Raw genomic sequence first — 17,593 nt, 5'->3', positions numbered from 1 at the left:
AGATTTTTTATTTTTTTTTCCAGTATCAAAAAACAAGAAAAACTATAGGTATCACCGGATTTATACTGAAATGTAGAATGAACGTAACTGGTCAGTTTTATTGCACATAGAAAATCGTAAATAAAAAATCCTGTAAAACTGTGGATGAACTGCATTTTTTCCAATTCCACCCCATTTGGATTTTTTTTTTCTGCTCTCCACTACATCATATGCAATATTAAATGGTGGTGCTAGAAAATACAACTTGTTCTGCAACAAACAAGCCCTCATACGGCTATGTGAACAGACAAATAAAAAAGTTATGGCTCTGGAAAGGCAGGGAGCGCAAAAGGAAATTACGGAAAAAACAACACCTCAGAGATAGAAAGAGTTAACTCATACCATAGTTACGTAGTTATTTAGGTTGGAAAAAGCCAAAAGTCCATCAAGTCCAACCAGTTATCCTGTTATATTGCTCCACTTTACAAATTCCTGGATCAATGTCCATCTTCCTTTTAAAAAGGGATTGGGCCAAAGGGAAACGGTGTGTAGAACTCCGACTTGATAGAGAGGATTATATCCCAAAGTGTGTTGTCTATATGAGATTGTAAATAAAGGACTATGGCATATTCCTACCATATCAATGTTGGTCTACTCAGAAGCTGACAGCGCTGTGCAAGATGTCATTCCTTTTGTGATTCTGTTTATGCTGACTCTACGAGTCTTCCAATCCAGGAATGGCTGGTCCGGGGCACCAGGCTTGCAGTCACTTCATCCTTTATCCCTTGTGTTGGTTACATGCACATATTTCTTCATTCTAAGGTGAGCAGCCATTTTGCAGGGAACAAGTGCATATCCCATTGTAGAACATATTACTAAAGGTGCCAACCAAACTAGAGATTGTCCTGTTTTGTGTTTTTTTGCCATCATCAGTACAGACCAGGGTTCTGAGAAGAATGGATTTGATAGGAGTGAAGCCCCATGTCCAGTTAGTACTGCCTGCCCCCTGAGCTGAGGACATGTATAGACAGGTGCCTCATGAGGAAGGTAGCATTTCTGGAGATGAACTCTGTTTCTGTGTATCCACCCTTTTACAACCTTAGATGTGACACCTTTATTATTTGCTCTCTGACCTGTTTATTGCTCGTGTGTTTCTAGTTCCCCACGCGAGGCTCGACATAGACATCGGGGATGATGAAGAAGTTGCAGCTCGTTCTCGTCGCTCTGTGCACAATCTCTGCCACCACAGTAAGAGAAAATATCATTCTTACAGAAGGTTTCTACATCAACGTAGAAGGGGACTCTTTACTGTAAGAGAAGTGAGACTATGGAGCTCTCTGCCTGAGGAGGTGGCGATAGTGAGTTCACTAAAAGAGTCCAAGAGGGGCCTGGATGTATTTCTGGAGTGTAATAGGGATATACCTACATTCTAAATACAATTAAGGGAATGGGAGAGGGGATTGGAGGGGGTCAGGATCCTTGAGCTAGCTTCACCATTCTCTCTCTCAGTCACATATGCCATGAGTTTTACTCTGTACTCAGAACACTCCTCTCCAGCAGGTCTCAGCGAAGCACATTCTTGATTGTAGAGTCCAGAAAGACTTGTCTTGTCCCGGAGGTCACCGAGGTCACCATTGCTCCTACTTGTGAGCTAGGTTAATGGAGATAATTACACAGGAAGAAAGTTATATCATATACCCCTGCCCCCATCCCAGCATGTATGTCCTTGCTGACACAGGTGTGGGCAGTAAATACCAGCAGGGGGTCGGGCTTTCCCCAGGATGTGACAGTCCTGTCAGATCTTCCTTTCATCAGTGTCCTGCCCCAAGAACCCTTTGATGGTCCTCATTTGCATATCAAGCAGACCCGGGCCTATTCAGTTCAAGATATCAAGGAACATCTTTGCATCAAAGCTGTATCATGGATGTCAATTTTATCGGTTCCAACACAGGCTATAGCTACTAGAGAGGGGTCGTTGATCCAGGGAGTTATTCTGATGCCTGATTGGAGTCGGGAAGGATTTCTTTCTCCTTTAAAGGGGTTCTGCAGTTCTTTTAAACTGATGACCTTTCCTCTGGATAGATCATCAGCATCTGATCGGCAGGGGTATGACACCTCCAGGAGCGCCGCGGCCCTTTCTCGGTTTCCCTCAGGCACAGTGACGTCACGACTAGTATCACTGGCCTGGGTGGGGCTAAGCTCTGTTCACTTGATTGGAGCTTAGCTGCGCCCAGGCCAGTGATGATTGTTGTGACGTCACTGGGCCTGCGGTAAACAGCGAGAAGGCCGCTGCGCTCCTGCCTTCTCAAACAGCGGATCGGCGGGGGTCCAGAGGATAGATCATTATTTTAAAAAGAACTCTAGCAGTTTGTGACCACCTCATGGGAGTTTTCACCGTCCTCTGCTCGCAGGCTGATCCCATACACATCCAGCCTTAGGGCTCTTTCACACTTGCGTTGTTCTGTTCCGGCATAGAGTTCCGTCGTCGGGGCTCTATGCCGGAAGAATCCTGATCAGTTTTATCCTAATGCATTCTGAATGGAGAGAAATCCGTTCAGGATGCATCAGGATGTCTTCAGTTCCGGACCGGAACGTTTTTTGGCCGGAGAAAATACTGCAGCATGCTGCGCTTTTTGCTCCGGCCAAAAATCTTGAACACTTGCCGCAAGGCCGGATCCGGAATTAATGCCCATTTAAGTTTAGCCTTAAGCTAAACGTCGTTTCGGCGCATTACCGTATCCGACGTTTAACTTTTTCTGAATGGTTACCATGGCTGCCGGGACGCTAAAGTCCTGTTTGCCATGGTAAAGTGTAGCGGGGAGCGGGGGAGAAGTATACTTACCGTCCGTGCGGCTCCCCGGGCGCTTCAGAGTGACGTCAGGGCGCCCCAGGCGCATGGATGACGTGATCACATGGACACTTCATCCATGCGCATGGGGCGCTCTGACGTCACTCTGAAGCGCCCTGGGAGCCGCATGGACGGTAAGTATACTTCTCCCCCGCTCCCCACTACTACTATGGCAACCAGGACTTTAATAGCGTCCTGGCTGCCATAGTAACACTGAACGCATTTTGAAGACGGATCAGTCTTCAAATGCTTTCAGTTCACTTGCGTTTTTCCGGATCCGGCGGACACTTCCGGCAAATGGAGTACACGCCGGATCCGGACAACGCAAGTGTGAAAGAGCCCTTACAAACAATGTTCACCATCTTCAGGATTGTCAATGCTTGTTGTCAGTGGATGGGAGCATTCTTGTTCATGTCCAGAGGCTGAAAACCCAACATGACCCAGTCCTGTTGATAGATGAGAGGAAAAAACAACTGCACGCAGTCTTCATACAAGTGTGTGGAACACTAATCTCTATCAGCACTGATTGTTTGCTACTATGTATCAGTGCAGGCAATATCTATACATCTGAAGTCCAATAGTCTATGTAGTTTACAAATGATTGTGTATAAAGGCTAAGTTCAAACTTCAGTTATTTGCTCAGTTATTTTGATCAGAAAGGCCTCTTTCACACTACGGTTTTTTTTCTCCATTTTGCGGGCCGTTTTTTTGCATTCCGTATACGGTCCGCATACGGAACCATTCATTTCAATGGGTCCGCAAAAAAAAAACGGAATGTACTCCGTATGCATTCCATTTCCGTATTTCAGTTTTTCCGTTCCGTTGAAAGATAGAACATGTCCTATTATTGCTCGCAAATCACGTTCCGTGAGTCCATTCAAGTCAATGGGTCCGCAAAAAAGACGAAAAACATACGGAAATGCATCCGTATGTCTTCCGTATCCGTTCCGTTTTTGCGGAACCATCTATTGAAAATGTTATGCCCAGCCGAATATTATCTATGTAATTACTGTATACTGTACATGGCATATGGAAAAACGGAACAGAAACGGAAACACAACGGAAACAAAAAATGGAACAACGGATCCGTGAAAAACAGACCGCAAAACACTGAAATAGCCATACGTTAGTGTGAAAGAGGCCTAAGTGTGAGCCAAAACCTGGTGCGGGTCAAAAACACAGAACTGGTGCAAAGCCTATCATTACACCTGATCTCTGAGACGGCTTCACTACTGGTTTTGGCTCACAATAACTGATGGAAATTACTGCAGATTACAGGTATAGCAGGGTGGACACTGCAGGATTGTGGTAGCTGACTTAGGCTACTTTCACATCTGCGTTTTTGTTGGATCTGGCAGGGATCAGCAAAAATGCTTCCGTTATGATAATAAAACTGTCTGGTTGTATTATATCAAACATGACCAAGACTTTGCTCATCTCTAATTGCAAGAGTTGGTGTCCTGTGTCCTCTCTTTGAATGATGATCATACTTGTGCTCTGCCACTTCATTCCTTCTCCATGTGATTTTGAAATATAGCCAAACCCTATACTTGGGTTATTGTTGGCAGTCCCATAGACTTGAATGGGAGCGGCCATGCACTTTGATGTAATAATGTGTCAAGGGTCTTAGGTAGTTTTGAAACCTTGTGGTACTATCATGTCAAGGTTATTGCCGAACACCGGCAGGAGGATGGCCATAAAACACAAATCCATCCCTTCTAGAATAGCTAGGATTGAAGAAAGCCCTAAAACCACTGCAGTTATCAAAACAGTTTATCTCCAGCTCACACTTCAGGAGCTATCTGGCTACTAGATGTGGTTATTACTGTTCAAATGTTGTGAATGATGGATAATGACATCACTATTGATGTGTCCCATTATTATCTATTCCAAGTTTATCTACAGATTAATATGGAAACAGTTGTCACCAGCAGATGACATTCACCCTGTGAGCTCAACATCTACAAAAACATTAAGAAAGACGACACACCTGGATGAAGAGCTTCATACTCTTTTGAAGTTGACTGAATGGCCACTGCCCCCAGCCAACACAAGTTTGGAGTTTTCCACCCGCCCAAAAGCTTCAATATTTTTTTTGGTCCATCCCCGCTCTACCTATGTTGTGGGAGAGAATTTGGAGGTTCTCATAATCTCTAAAAACCATAAAGGTCAAACCAAGAGATACGGTGGAGATTATTTCCATGCTAAGCTTCATTCCCCAAGCCTGAAAGCTGGTGTGAGTGGATCTGTTACAGACAACTACAATGGTACCTACACAGCTTCCTTCATTCTTCAGTGGCCAGGTGAGACCATGGTCTCCATAAAGCTCATGTATTCCAGTGAGGCTGTTGCAATTTTGCATGAGAAAAGGGCCACACGGCCAGATAAGGTAAGTCATTTGATGGCAGTAAATGGTCTATTACAGAGATTTGCTATTGTCAAAAATAGCAAAGATGCCTGAACTTATTGAAATGAGTTTTGTGTAACATTATTCAAATTGCTCAACAGATTTGATTTATGCCAAATTGATTCTACACAAATCAAATATGCTTTACATAGCCTGAAAATTGTTGCATGATGTATCCTAGGATTTAGAGTTTTTAGATATTCTTATTATTTCTTAACAGCGCTGTACAGCGCGCTAATCGTTCGGGTGCAGGAGCTGCACCCGCCCTATCCGTGGCAAGGGTCTGGCAAGTCCAGTCTTGTTGGTAGAAAGCTAAGGCTACCCTTAGGCAAGACAGGATGGACTTGGCTGCTAGGAGAAAAAGTTAGCAGATCACTGGTGCAAGTTTGCTAGAAATGCATCCACCATGTTTCATCCGAAGTCGATTCACTCATCCCTAGTCCTTGCATATACCACTGACTTTGTCATTGGTGCCATGTGTACCATGAAGGCAGGGTCTTCCACAGCCCCAACAAGCAATCTGTCCAAGAAGAAGGCTCGCTGTTTCAAGTATTCATGGTCTCAGCAGCAGATGACCATATCTGCTCTTCTAATTGTAATCCAGTGTAGCAGTGGCAGATGTGCCCAGGGCTCCTGATTCAATTGTTGTTTTCCTAATCTCGATCTGTGCCTCACTGCTGAGAAATCGATAATTTTGTGTAATCTTGCCTGGCCTTGTCTTCTCCTACATGCACTTCGGGAATCAGCACATGTGTGGTACAGCCCAGCTGCTTGCCAGAGCTGCATGATTAAGTGTCATGACCATGGTCATGGTCGTGACTCCTTGGGAGCCGCATGCATTTGCCCGCGGTCTGGTATTGTTGTCAACCACAGGTGAGGGATAGTATCTTGCCTCACGTGTGGTTGCCGCTGGCAACTTGTGGTTGTTGGGCAGTGGAGCAGCCTGAGCTGGTTGCAGGGCGGCTCGCTGTCCATGCATGCGGTTGTCTTTGGCAACGTGTAGTTTTGTGTATGCACTTTGTCTGTTTGTTGTGCACAAAGTTATGTTACATGGTGTTATGAAGGTGTGTGTTTGGTCTCCTTGTTATTGCAGCTTATGGTCCTGAGTTCCTGTGTGAGGTGTGGTGTGTGCTGTGTCCGTTTGAGTTCTTGTGGACAGCAGCACTTACACATAGGTTCCAGGCTCTGTGTCTGTGGCAGGTAGGTGTTGTGTTGTTGCATTTACCTGCCATTGCCATAAGCTGTTCATGTTCCCCTTTCTTTGTAGCTTGACCAGTGAGACTCCTGTTCCTCCGTATCTAGGAGGAACAGGTCGTCTTACCCTGCTCCTAGTCCAGGGCCACCCTGAGGGCTAGAAGAGACTTCAAGGTTCCGGAGTATGAGCCCTCCCACCATCAGGGTCGGCTCATACGGCTAGGAGACAGGGTCAGAATTAGGGATTGATAGGAGGTGACCTGCTCCCTGATTCCTGTCCTGGACTTGCATCAACCATCCATCTTCTGGCATCGCACGGCTGAGGGTTTCCCCCATCCTCAGCCGTGACATTAAGATGACTTCTGCCCTGGCAAGCATCGGGGCTGTACTATGCATGCACCTATTCCCAAAGCATCGGAGCATCCACAAGGACACTGCACATGGTTTCAGCTGAGAAAATCCAAATGCTAATAAAACACTTCTGTCTTCTCCAAGGCTTGCAGTCTCTCGCTGAAAATCCATAAACATTCAATTCATGCAACTCTACTTAATTTTGCACCTAACAAGTACAATTTGTGATTATGTGCCATCATTTTTTGATCAGTTGGGGATGGACCTATGGTACCCTCACCGATCCTGAGGATGAAGAGACCACAGCACTAAATTAACACTGCTGTCTCTTCAAGTTTTTTTGTGAATTGAACCTGCTGCTATTCAATGCACAGTTGTATGAACAGGATTGCTGCTGTGCAGAGGAAAATAGTGAAGGGACCAAAGTTCTGAAAGAACACAGCATGCCCTTCATTTTCAGGATCGGTGGAGTTTGCAGATAACAGACACTACAGTTCATAAAGGATGGCATATCCCTGTATTAAATTTACAAAAAGACTGTTCTCTTTCACTGTATTATAGCCACGTATTAGGTCACTTTAGCAGAATATTTGGAATCTGATGGAAAGAAAAAAAAAAGGATGCAAGGAGGGGAAGGAATTATAAAAAAGCAGTATGTAGGAAAGGACAGGGAAGGAAGAGGAAGCAAAAGAATGGCAACGGAAGGGAAAGAAATGGAGACAGGGAAGGAAGGGGAAGCAAATATATGGCAAGGGAAGGGAAAGAAATGGAGACAGGGAAGGGAGGGGAAGCAAAGAAATGGCAAGGGAAGGGAATGAAATGGAGGCAGGTAAGGAAAGGGAAGTAAAGGAATGGCAAGGGAAGGGAAAGAAATGGTGACAGAGAAGGGAGGGATAAAGGATGCAACTTTGAAGAATATTTTATCATGTGTTCAGTACGGAACATTGGAGGTTTGCTTCATGTTCCTCAGCAATGAAGACTTACTGTATGCTTTCAGCCACTGCGTCATGTGATATTTATGGGGCTATTCCCATCTGAAACAATGGGGGCATATTGTCTGCTAGGTGCGGGTGCCACCTCTGGGACCCACACCTACACAGAGAATGGAGCAGGGAAGGTGGTGGCAAGAGGATCCCGGGTTTCCCCAGGTTCGGCCACCATCAAGCACTGTCCCCATAGTAGTGAATGGGAGTTAATCACGCTTGCGTGGCCACCACTCCCATTCATTTCTATGCGGCCGATGTGCAGTGCGCACTCCACATTTTTCGGGCTCTGTTCTCGGTGTAGGTAAGGGTCCCACCTAGTGATATTACTCCATTGTCTGAGATGGGAAAACCCATTTAAAGGGGTTGTCCGGCCCCTTCTTTAAATTTAGACCACTATAATTACCTCTGGAGGGAAGAATATTACAGGCATACTTACCCACCGCAGCACAGTGGTTCCCAGGATCTTTTTCACGGACATGTGACCACTCCTGTAGCATTTTTGGGTCTTCTGGTCTGTCTTCTTCTTGAGGCAGGAGATGGTGCATCATTGCTGATGTCTCCGCCTCCTGCCAACCTTCCCAGGTCCCGACTCATGCACACTACTGCGCATGCGCCTGGAGCCGGTCATCTTTTGATTGTACAGGCTTCTACGAGAACACAGCACTGGGGCTGATTGCTATGCTGTGCATGTCACTGGGGATGGCAATGGGAACACATTAGTGGCACTGTGGATGGCATAGGGGGCACTGAGTGGCATACAAGGGGCATTGTGGATGGCAAAGGGGGCACTGGATGGCAATGGGGGCATTAGATAGCACACAAGGGGCACTGTGGATGGAAAAGGGGGCACTGGATGGCACACAAGGGGCAATGTGGATGGAAAAGGGGGCACTGGATGGCACACAAGGGGCAATGTGGATGGCAAAGGGGGCAGTGGATGGTACATAAGGGGCCCTGTGAATGGCAAAGGGGGCACAGAATGGCACATTAGGGGCACTGGATGGCAATGGGGCACTTGATGGCATCTAATGGGCCCTGTGGATGGCAAAGGGGGACCTGGATGGCACATGAGGGGCACTGTATGGCAATGGGGGCACTTAATGGCACCCAAGGAGCACTGTGAATGGCAAAGGGGGCACTGGATGGAACACAACGGGCACTGTGGATGGCAAAGGGGCACTTTTGATGGAACTGGATGTCACAAGGGGGCAATGGATGGCCCTGTGGAGGTCATTGTTATGGGTGCACTGTGGAGGTCACTGTTACGGCAGCACTGTGGATGTCACTGTTATGGGGGCACTGTGGAAGTCACTTTTATGAGTGCACTGTGGATTTTACTGTTACGGGAGTACTGTGGATGTCACTGTTATGGGGGTGCTGTGGGCCACTAAATAAGGATACTTTCCGTGTGTGATTCCCATATTTTTTGCAGTCCCATTGAGTTCTATGGGTTTTAGATCTGAATTTTGAGGACCAGAATAGGATATGTTCTATCTATCGCAGAACTGACATACAGATATGGAAAGCACATGGACGTAAACAGTACTTTCTATATCCGTATGTCAGTTCCAGAAGTCATTGTGGTCCTTAAAATGAGTTCCTCGAATCCGTAGAACTCAATAGGGCTGCAAAAAATGTGGATCGCAAAATTGATACGGTCATTTGCCTAAGGGTTTAGATACACAGCTCAGCAGGCAGGATCATACAAGACAGGACTAGATACACTGGGATTGGATAGGCTTGCTGATTCCAGCTGTTTATTACACTCTGGAGCTGGTGCGGGAAGAGCCTGTGGACGCCTCTAACTCTGGCCGAACCATAACTAAACACCTATTCCCAACCAGTCCCCTAAATTCCCCCACATGGTAATTGTTCCCCCTTTATGCTATGCCACCACACAGCATTTATGTGAGCATTGTGCCCCCTTCAAAGAGTATGCCCAGATATATCCCCCCTCAAAGTAGCGATGCCCAGATATGTGCCCCCTCACAGTAATATGCCCAGGATTGTGCCCCCTCACAGTAATATGCCCAGGATTGTGCCACCTCAAAGTAATATGCCCAGTTGTACCCTCTCACAGTAATATGCCCAGGATTGTGCCCCCTCACAGTAATATGCCCAGGATTGTGCCCCCTCACAGTAATATGTACAGGATTGTGCCCCCTCACATAAATATGCCCAGCTGTTCCCCTCACATAAATATGCCCATCTGTTCCCCCTCAAAAATATGCCCAGCTGTGCCCCCTCACAGAAATATGCCCAGTTGTTCCCCCTCAGAAATATGCCCAGCTGTGCCCCCTCAGAAATATGCCCAGCTGTGCCCCTCAGAAATATGCCCAGCTGTGCCCCCTCAGAAATATGCCCAGCTGTGCCCCCTCAGAAATATGCCCAGCTGTGCCCCCTCAGAAATATGCCCATCTGTGCCCATCATAAATATGCCCTGCTGTGCTTTCTCACAGAAATATGCCCTGCTGTGCTCCCTCACTCACCTCCTTTAGGCTACTTTCACACTAGCGTTCAGAGCGGATCCGTCTGATGTTTCATCAGACGGATCCGCTCCTATAATGCAGATGTTTGTATCCGTTCAGAACGGATCCATCTTCATTATAACTTAGAAAAATTCTAAGTGTGATCCGTCCAGACTTTACATTGAAAGTCAATGGTGGGCGGATCCGTTTGAAGATTGAGCCATATAGTGTCATCTTCAAACGGATCCGTCCCCATTGACTTACATTGTAAGTCTGGACGGATCCGCTTGCCTCCGCACGGCCAGGCTGCAAGCAGCATTCAGGTGTCCGCTTGCTGAGCGGAGCGGAGGCTGAACGCCGCCAGACTGATGCATTCTGAGCGGATCCGCCTCCACTCAGAATGCATTAGGGCTGGACGGATGCGTTCGCGGCCGCTTGTGAGAGCCTTCAAATGGAGCTCACAAGCGGAGCCCCGAACGCTAGTGTGAAAGTAGCCTTAGCAGTAGCAGAATACATCGGCTGCTCTGGTCTGTGTAGGAGGAGGAGCAGAGGCTGACTGTGGGCTGGCCCCTCCCCCTGCACAGACTAGCAGTGTGGAGCGCTGGCAGGGGGGAGGAATGATGGAGCATGGAGCGGATGGCTCTCTACTTTATCATTACAGGCAACTGTCTCTTCTGAAGCAGGGACAGCTGCCTGAAAGTGGGACATACCTCCCCTGTATCGGGACCGCTGGACAGCCACTGAAATCCAGGACTGTCCTGCCGGATCCGGGACAGTTGCTTTATGTCTGAGTGTAGAAAGATAGACACAAAAGTTGTAGTGGGCGGAGCTTCTGCAGACAGAGCAGTGTGGTAGGTGCGGCCAGCCTGTGAATCATTATTGTGCAGTGCAGCCAGGCTTGTGTATACATAAAGTTATGTATTCAACAAAGCAAGTAGGGGAGAAAGTAAACAGATCTGCCAGGATATTCTGATGCCCAGACAGGCAGAAGAAAGCTCAGACATGAAAAACAGGTATCAGGAGTGTATGTATGCATGGTGAGGGGTGTTAGGAGCACAGAATTTTTTTTTATTTTGGGACCGAACATCCTTTTTAAGTCTTGGACACAATCTATGTGTCATGCCCTGCTCAGACTATGTGCGGAGGTCTGCCAGATTAGCAGCACGCGTCTAGTCTTGTGTTTTGTTTTGGAGTTGTGATAGATCCGCCTCCCTTCAGGTGCACTGGGTGGGGTCGTTGGTTTAAATTACTCCTTCTCCCAGGGTTCCGTGCGGGTTATAGCTTCTGTCAGGCTGTGGAAGCAAGGAGTGAAGGATTGGCTTTTCCTGCTCTGATAAGATAAGTTGGTTTCTGATTTCTTTGGTTTGCTGCCTAGGCTGTTTGAGTGTCGTCTGTTCCCTCCTGGTGCTGAGGGAGCAGGCTGCCCCTTTTCCCCTTTCACCATCTCAGGGATTCTAGGGTATTCTCAGCCCAGGCACGAGGACACATTATTCCCACCTTCAGGGTCTAAATGTGGGCTTAGCAGAATAGGGAGAGCTGTAGGGATTTGCTAGGAGGTGACCTTATCCCCAGCTTCTCGCCTAGAAACTTGTTTGTTTTGTTATCTGTGTATATGATATCCTGTCCGCCGTGACACTATGGAAGGAGAGATCTGATCTGTAGAGTAGCCTCTCACTATCTTGTATCTAGTCTACTGAGGGCTAACCCTATTATTGTTTTCATTTAAATATGGAATTTCACATAGATGGTAAAGTAAAATCTACTTGTCATGTTCTATGACTCCCCCTGTACAGGTTTTCTTTAACGGCTATTTTGTGAAAAATGGAACTGAAGAAGTGGTGGAGTGTAATGTTGAGCTTCCTGGGCAAGACGTTTGTGAATATTACGATAGGCTGAATGAAGAGAAATGGGTGTGTCAGCGACCAAAAACACTTCCGTGTGATGCTTATCGGGACCATTCATCAGGGGGAACCCGGAATGTGTTCAGTAACCAAGAGGAAAAATTATTCTCAAGGTAATTACATCATTTCTCATCTAACGTCAGACTGGCTCCCATCACCTTCCTCATCTAGCATTTCACCCTTTGCTTGTCTACAGTATTTCACCATAATATTAATGGTATTGTATTTTCTACAAGACTTTATGATATGGCTCTAGCTGCCACTTCACCACAGATTTTCTAGCTCCACTTCGTACCTGAGCAATTAGACTTTTGTAGTAGTAGTAGTAGTAGTAGTTTTGGCTCCCAATATGCTTATGAAGTCTTCAAAGAAGTGGTCCAGACCACTGGTTGAAAATCAATCCATATTGACAGTCCATGGTCTCAGTAGCATATCAGGAGCCAAAACGAACAGCACCAACTGCTCGATATCAGGTGGGTCCTACAAAAAGAGTCTGTGGAGCAGCAGCTACAGCCAGGATATAGCAACCACCATTGTTGTGGGACATGAAAGATTCTGTTTTAAAGAATACTGTAGAATATTTATAGGGCCCCTGGTCCTAAGAATATTCTACAAGTTTTAAAGAGTCACTGTGCTCTCATACAATTTCATTTAATAGAGAATGGTGTAACTAGCACAATTCTAAAGGACTTCATTTAAAAATTATGCCTGCATTCACCTGAAAAAAGCTGGCCACAAAGTCATGGCCACTAGGGGTCTGACCGCCACCTAATTTGCAGTCCACTGCCTGTTGTCAGGCATGATCTATCCCTGATAACTGAGACACAGAAGACGGCTCACAGGAAATAGGGGGCATGTCAGAGCTAGCTGAGATCCTGAGCCTGATTAAAGGACTGTTTCTACACAACTTCTAAATATCACAGGAGCCTCCTGTGTGTTAGTAAGTCTTGTTTCTCATTCCTTATCTGTTCTGTGAGCTGCAGAGCTCAAAACAGTTATAATGGAAATTATGTCATAGAATTACAGTGCATAGAATATATAGCAGATTTCACAGAAAGGATACACCCTTGCTTCTGAGTGAAATTCATCTAGCTGTGCAGCTAAAACAGGGAATAATATGGTATGATTGTACAAAAAAGCACAGCCATTATGCAAACTTATTTGAAAACTGAGGTATGCTTTAAAGGGGTTATCAAACAAAAATAATTAATCTCCTAGCCACTAAATATTGTATCATGGAGGGTTGAGTTTCATGAAAGAATGAGGGATCCATGTGTTCCCTCTCTGAATGGAGCGGTAGTGCGTGTGTCAGTCCATCACCCCATTCACTTCTATGGGGCTGACTTAGACAGTACTCCATCAGACCCATTAAAGTGATAGGAGTGGTGAACCCCATAGATAGGGGATAAGTTAATATATTGACAGAACCCCTTTAAGGGCAGGATTAGTAGTGGCTTTTATGCTAAATGGACTGTTTTCTTAAAGATTTACTAAACGTTTGATAAAAATTTTTGTTAGAATGTCTCTAATAACCTAATAATACTTTTTGTATATACAGTCAGGTCCATAAATATTGGGACAATGACACAATTCTAAGATTTTTGGCTCTATACACCACCACAAGGAATTTGTAGGAATTACAACAGTTTGCATATGTGCCTCCCAATTGTTAAAGAACCAAAAATAATGGGACAGAATAATAATCAAATCAAACTTTCACTTTTTAATACTTGGTTGCAAATCCTTTGCAGTCGATTACAGCATGAAGTCTGGAACGCATAGACAACACCAGACGCTGGGTTTCATCCCTGGTGATGCTCTGCCAGCCTCTACTGCAACTGTCTTCAGTTCCTGCTTGTTCTTGGGGCATTTTCCCTTCAGTTTTGTCTTCAGCAAGTGAAATGCATGCTCAATCGGATTCAGGTCAGGTGATTGACTTGGCCATTGCATAACATTCCACTTCTTTCCCTTAAAAAACTCTTTGGTTGCTTTTGCAGTATGCTTTGGGTCATTGTCTATCTGCACTGTGAAGCGCCGTCCAATGAGTTCTGAAGCATTTGGCTGAATATGAGCAGATAATATTGCCCGAAACACTTCAGAATTCGTCCTGCTGCTTTTGTCAGCAGTCACATCATCAATAAATACAAGAGAACCAGTTCCATTGGCAGCCATACATGCCCACGCCATGACACTACCACCACCATGCTTCACTGATGAGGTGGTATGCTTAGAATCATGAGCAGTTTCTTTCCTTCTCCATACTCTTCTCTTCCCATCACTCTGGTACAAGTTGATCTTGGTCTCATCTGTCCATAGGATGTTGTTCCAGAACTGTGAAGGCTTTTTTAGATGTCGTTTGGCAAACTCTAATCTGGCCTTCCTGTTTTTGAGGCTCACCAATGGTTTATGTCTTGTGGTGAACTCTCTGTATTCACTCTGGTGAAATCTTCTTTTGATTGTTGACTCCTGGAGAGTGTTCTTTATCTGGCCAACTGTTGTGAAGGGTGTTTTCTTCACCAGGGAAAGAATTCTTCGGTCATCCACCACAGTTGTTTTCCGTGGTCTTCCGGGTCTTTTGGTGTTGCTGAGCTCACCGGAGCGTTCCTTCTTTTTAAGAATGTTCCAAACAGTTGTTTTGGCCACACCTAATGTTTTTGCTATCTCTCTTATGGGTTTGTTTTGTTTTCTCAGCCTAATGATGGCTTGCTTTACTGATAGTGACAGCTCTTTGGATCTCATCTTGAGACTTGACAGCAACAGATTCCAAATGCAAATAGCACACTTGAAATGAACTATGGACCTTTTATCTGCTCATTGTAATTGGGATAATGAGGGAATAACACACACCTGGCTATGGAACAGCTGAGAAGCCAATTGTTCCATTACTTTTGGTCCCTTAACAAGTGGGAGGCACATATGCAAACTGTTGTAATTCCTACACCGTTCACCTGATTTGGATGTAAATACCCTCAGATTAAAACTGGCAGTATGCAGGTAAAGCACATCTTGTTCGTTTCATTTCAAATCCATTGTGGTGGTGTATAGAGCTAAAATTGATACAATCATGTCGATGTCCCAATATTTATGGACCTGACTGTATGTGAACCCTTGGATTTAATAACTAGTTGAACCTCCTTTGGCAGCAATAACTTCAACCAAACAATTCCTGTAGTTGCAGATCAGATGTGCACAACGGTCAGGAGTAATTCTTGACCATTCCTCTTTACAGAACTGTTTCAGTTCAGCAATATTCTTGGGATGTCTGGTGTGAATGGCTTTCTTGAGGTCATGCCACAGCATCTCAATTGGGTTGAGGTCAGGACTCTGACTGAACCACTCCAGAAGGCGTATTTTCTTCCGTTCCGAGCCCCCGCTAAAAAAATATAGCATGTCCTATTCTTGGCGTTTTTGCGGACAAGAATAGGCATGTCTACAATGAACCGCCCGTTCCGTTCCGCAAATTGCTGAAGGCACACAGGCGGCTTCAGTTTTTTGTGGATCCGCGGTTTGCGGACCGCAAAAAATGGAACAGTCGTATGCATGAGGCCTTACTCTGTAGTTCTCACTCACCAGTTCTACCACTGCACCCCTTAAAACCCTAGGTCCCAGGAGTCCATTAGGATATCTCATAATCTTACAGTACTGTCCCACACAGAGGCCAAACTTGGCGCTCCTAAGTCCGAATGAGAAATCGGTAACAGGGGCCCTCAGGTAGCATAGCCTAAGGCAGCGCTATGTCTGCACTCCTGCACTCCTGCACTCCCTACAGCTACTGAACATCTCTGCTGTAGATTATTAGATAGACAGACAGGTTTCAGCGAGCACCGGTATATGAGAAGATTGGGGTCATTTATCAAACTGGTGTAAAGTCGAACGGGCTTAGTTACTCATTGCAACCAATCAGATTCCAGTTTTCATTTTGGACAGCTTCTTGGAAAAGTGAAAGGTGGAATCTGATTGGTTGCTATGGGCAACTAAGCCAGTTCTACTTTACACCAGTTTGATAAATGACCCAGATTATAAAACTATTGTGATAAATGACCAAGCTTCTAAGACTATTCACATTATTACATTCATGCAGTTTATTTCTTGTCATTTTCTTTAAGGGCTCTTATTGATCAAGAACTTTCAACAAACATTACGTCTATTAATGTCCTTCCTCAAAAAGATGTCATGAAAGGTAATCTATCACGTATTTCATTATTGGCAGGACTAAATACATTTTATCATTGCCAAAGCAGGGTAGAGATATAGTTTAGGGGTGGGGGGTGGGGACACATCCAGGGTGGGGGTATAAGAGTTTGTGACATATCAGGCTCCTCTCAGTCCATGGCAGGCAGTAATATATTGTGCTGCTATGGCATTTGAAAAATTCCATGATTGGCTGATTTCTGTGCGCAGGTAGGTGTAGCTGTCGGTTTCTGAAAGTGGACAATTGTTTAGCAAGGTGAGAGGACACCCAGCTGCTTTCTGGTTTCTTTTCTGGAATACTGTGATGTTGGTTTTCTTTGGATTGAAGGGCAATGCCCACTAGGTGCTGAATTTTCCTGAATTTTCAGGTTATCTTGGAGACCTCTCTCAGTGAGTACAGTAGCAGGGGGTCATATGCATAATGTCGAAATTTAATCTGGGTGTCATGGATGGTGAGACCGGGAGCTGCTGACAGTAGATGTTGAAGAGGGTTGGACTGAGGCTGCTGCAGCCCTGTCTGACTCCTTGGCTCTGCTGGAAATAAGTTGTTATCCTCCCATTCACCTTTACGCTGCATCTGTTCTCAGTGTAGGAACTTCTGATGATCATATGTTTTTCCTCCTATTCTGTTTTTGAGAAGCTACAGAAATACCGGCCCAGGTACCACACTGAGTCAAAGTCCTTCTTAAAGTTCACAAAGCAGGAATAGATCTTTCCATGTTTGTGTTGTAGACATAGCTCTTGATATGGCTCTGCAGGGTGTAAATGTGGTCTGTGGTGCTTGGCATGAAGCCTGCTTGGCTTCTGCTGAGGTTGTTGTGCTGGGTGAGGAAGCTAAGGATCCTCTTATTCAGTATACTGCTGAAGAGTTGTCCAGTTGCTGCTGAAATATATCCCTCGATAGTTGGCCAGGTTGTACCTGTCTCCGGTCTTGAGTATGGGGTTGATGATGCCCTGGTTCCAACTGTGGGGGAAATAGCCAGCACTACATTGAAGAGCTTTACTATTGTGACCTGGATACCTGGCAGGCTATATTGAATAATTGCTGGGAGGGTCCCATCTGGCGCACTGACTTTTTTACTTTTTATCACTGAAATCCTCTCCTGCAGTGTGATCAGTGTGTCCAAAGGGTTTTGGAAATATTCAGGTTTTTTTTCCCTCCATATCCTTCAACTTTTTTGTGATCTCTTTTTTGTTATGGGCTTTGGTCCTCCTTGAGGATGTCTTTGTAAATATCCTTGAAGTACTGGAGCCAGAAGTTGACGTTT

The 17,593-nt window shown here is 45.4% G+C and overlaps 1 protein-coding gene across 1 annotated transcript in view; it reads left to right on the top strand.

Moving 5' to 3' along the window:
• Window positions 1–564: 564 nt before the first annotated feature.
• The window catches only part of LOC120986643 (NXPE family member 3-like), an 87,439-nt gene continuing 70,410 nt past the window's right edge, over window positions 565–17,593 (top strand). Inside the window, exons 1-5 of the mRNA XM_040415306.1 lie at window positions 565–801; window positions 1,138–1,227; window positions 4,722–5,216; window positions 12,027–12,247; window positions 16,241–16,314. Coding sequence (XP_040271240.1) covers window positions 1,171–1,227; window positions 4,722–5,216; window positions 12,027–12,247; window positions 16,241–16,314 — 847 coding nt within the window. The 5' untranslated portion in view covers window positions 565–801; window positions 1,138–1,170. The remainder of the gene's footprint in view (window positions 802–1,137; window positions 1,228–4,721; window positions 5,217–12,026; window positions 12,248–16,240; window positions 16,315–17,593) is intronic.

The sequence above is a fragment of the Bufo bufo genome, chromosome 1, assembly GCF_905171765.1.
Source record: "Bufo bufo chromosome 1, aBufBuf1.1, whole genome shotgun sequence".
Lineage (NCBI taxonomy): Eukaryota > Metazoa > Chordata > Amphibia > Anura > Bufonidae > Bufo > Bufo bufo.
This window is presented reverse-complemented; position numbering and strand designations above follow the sequence as displayed.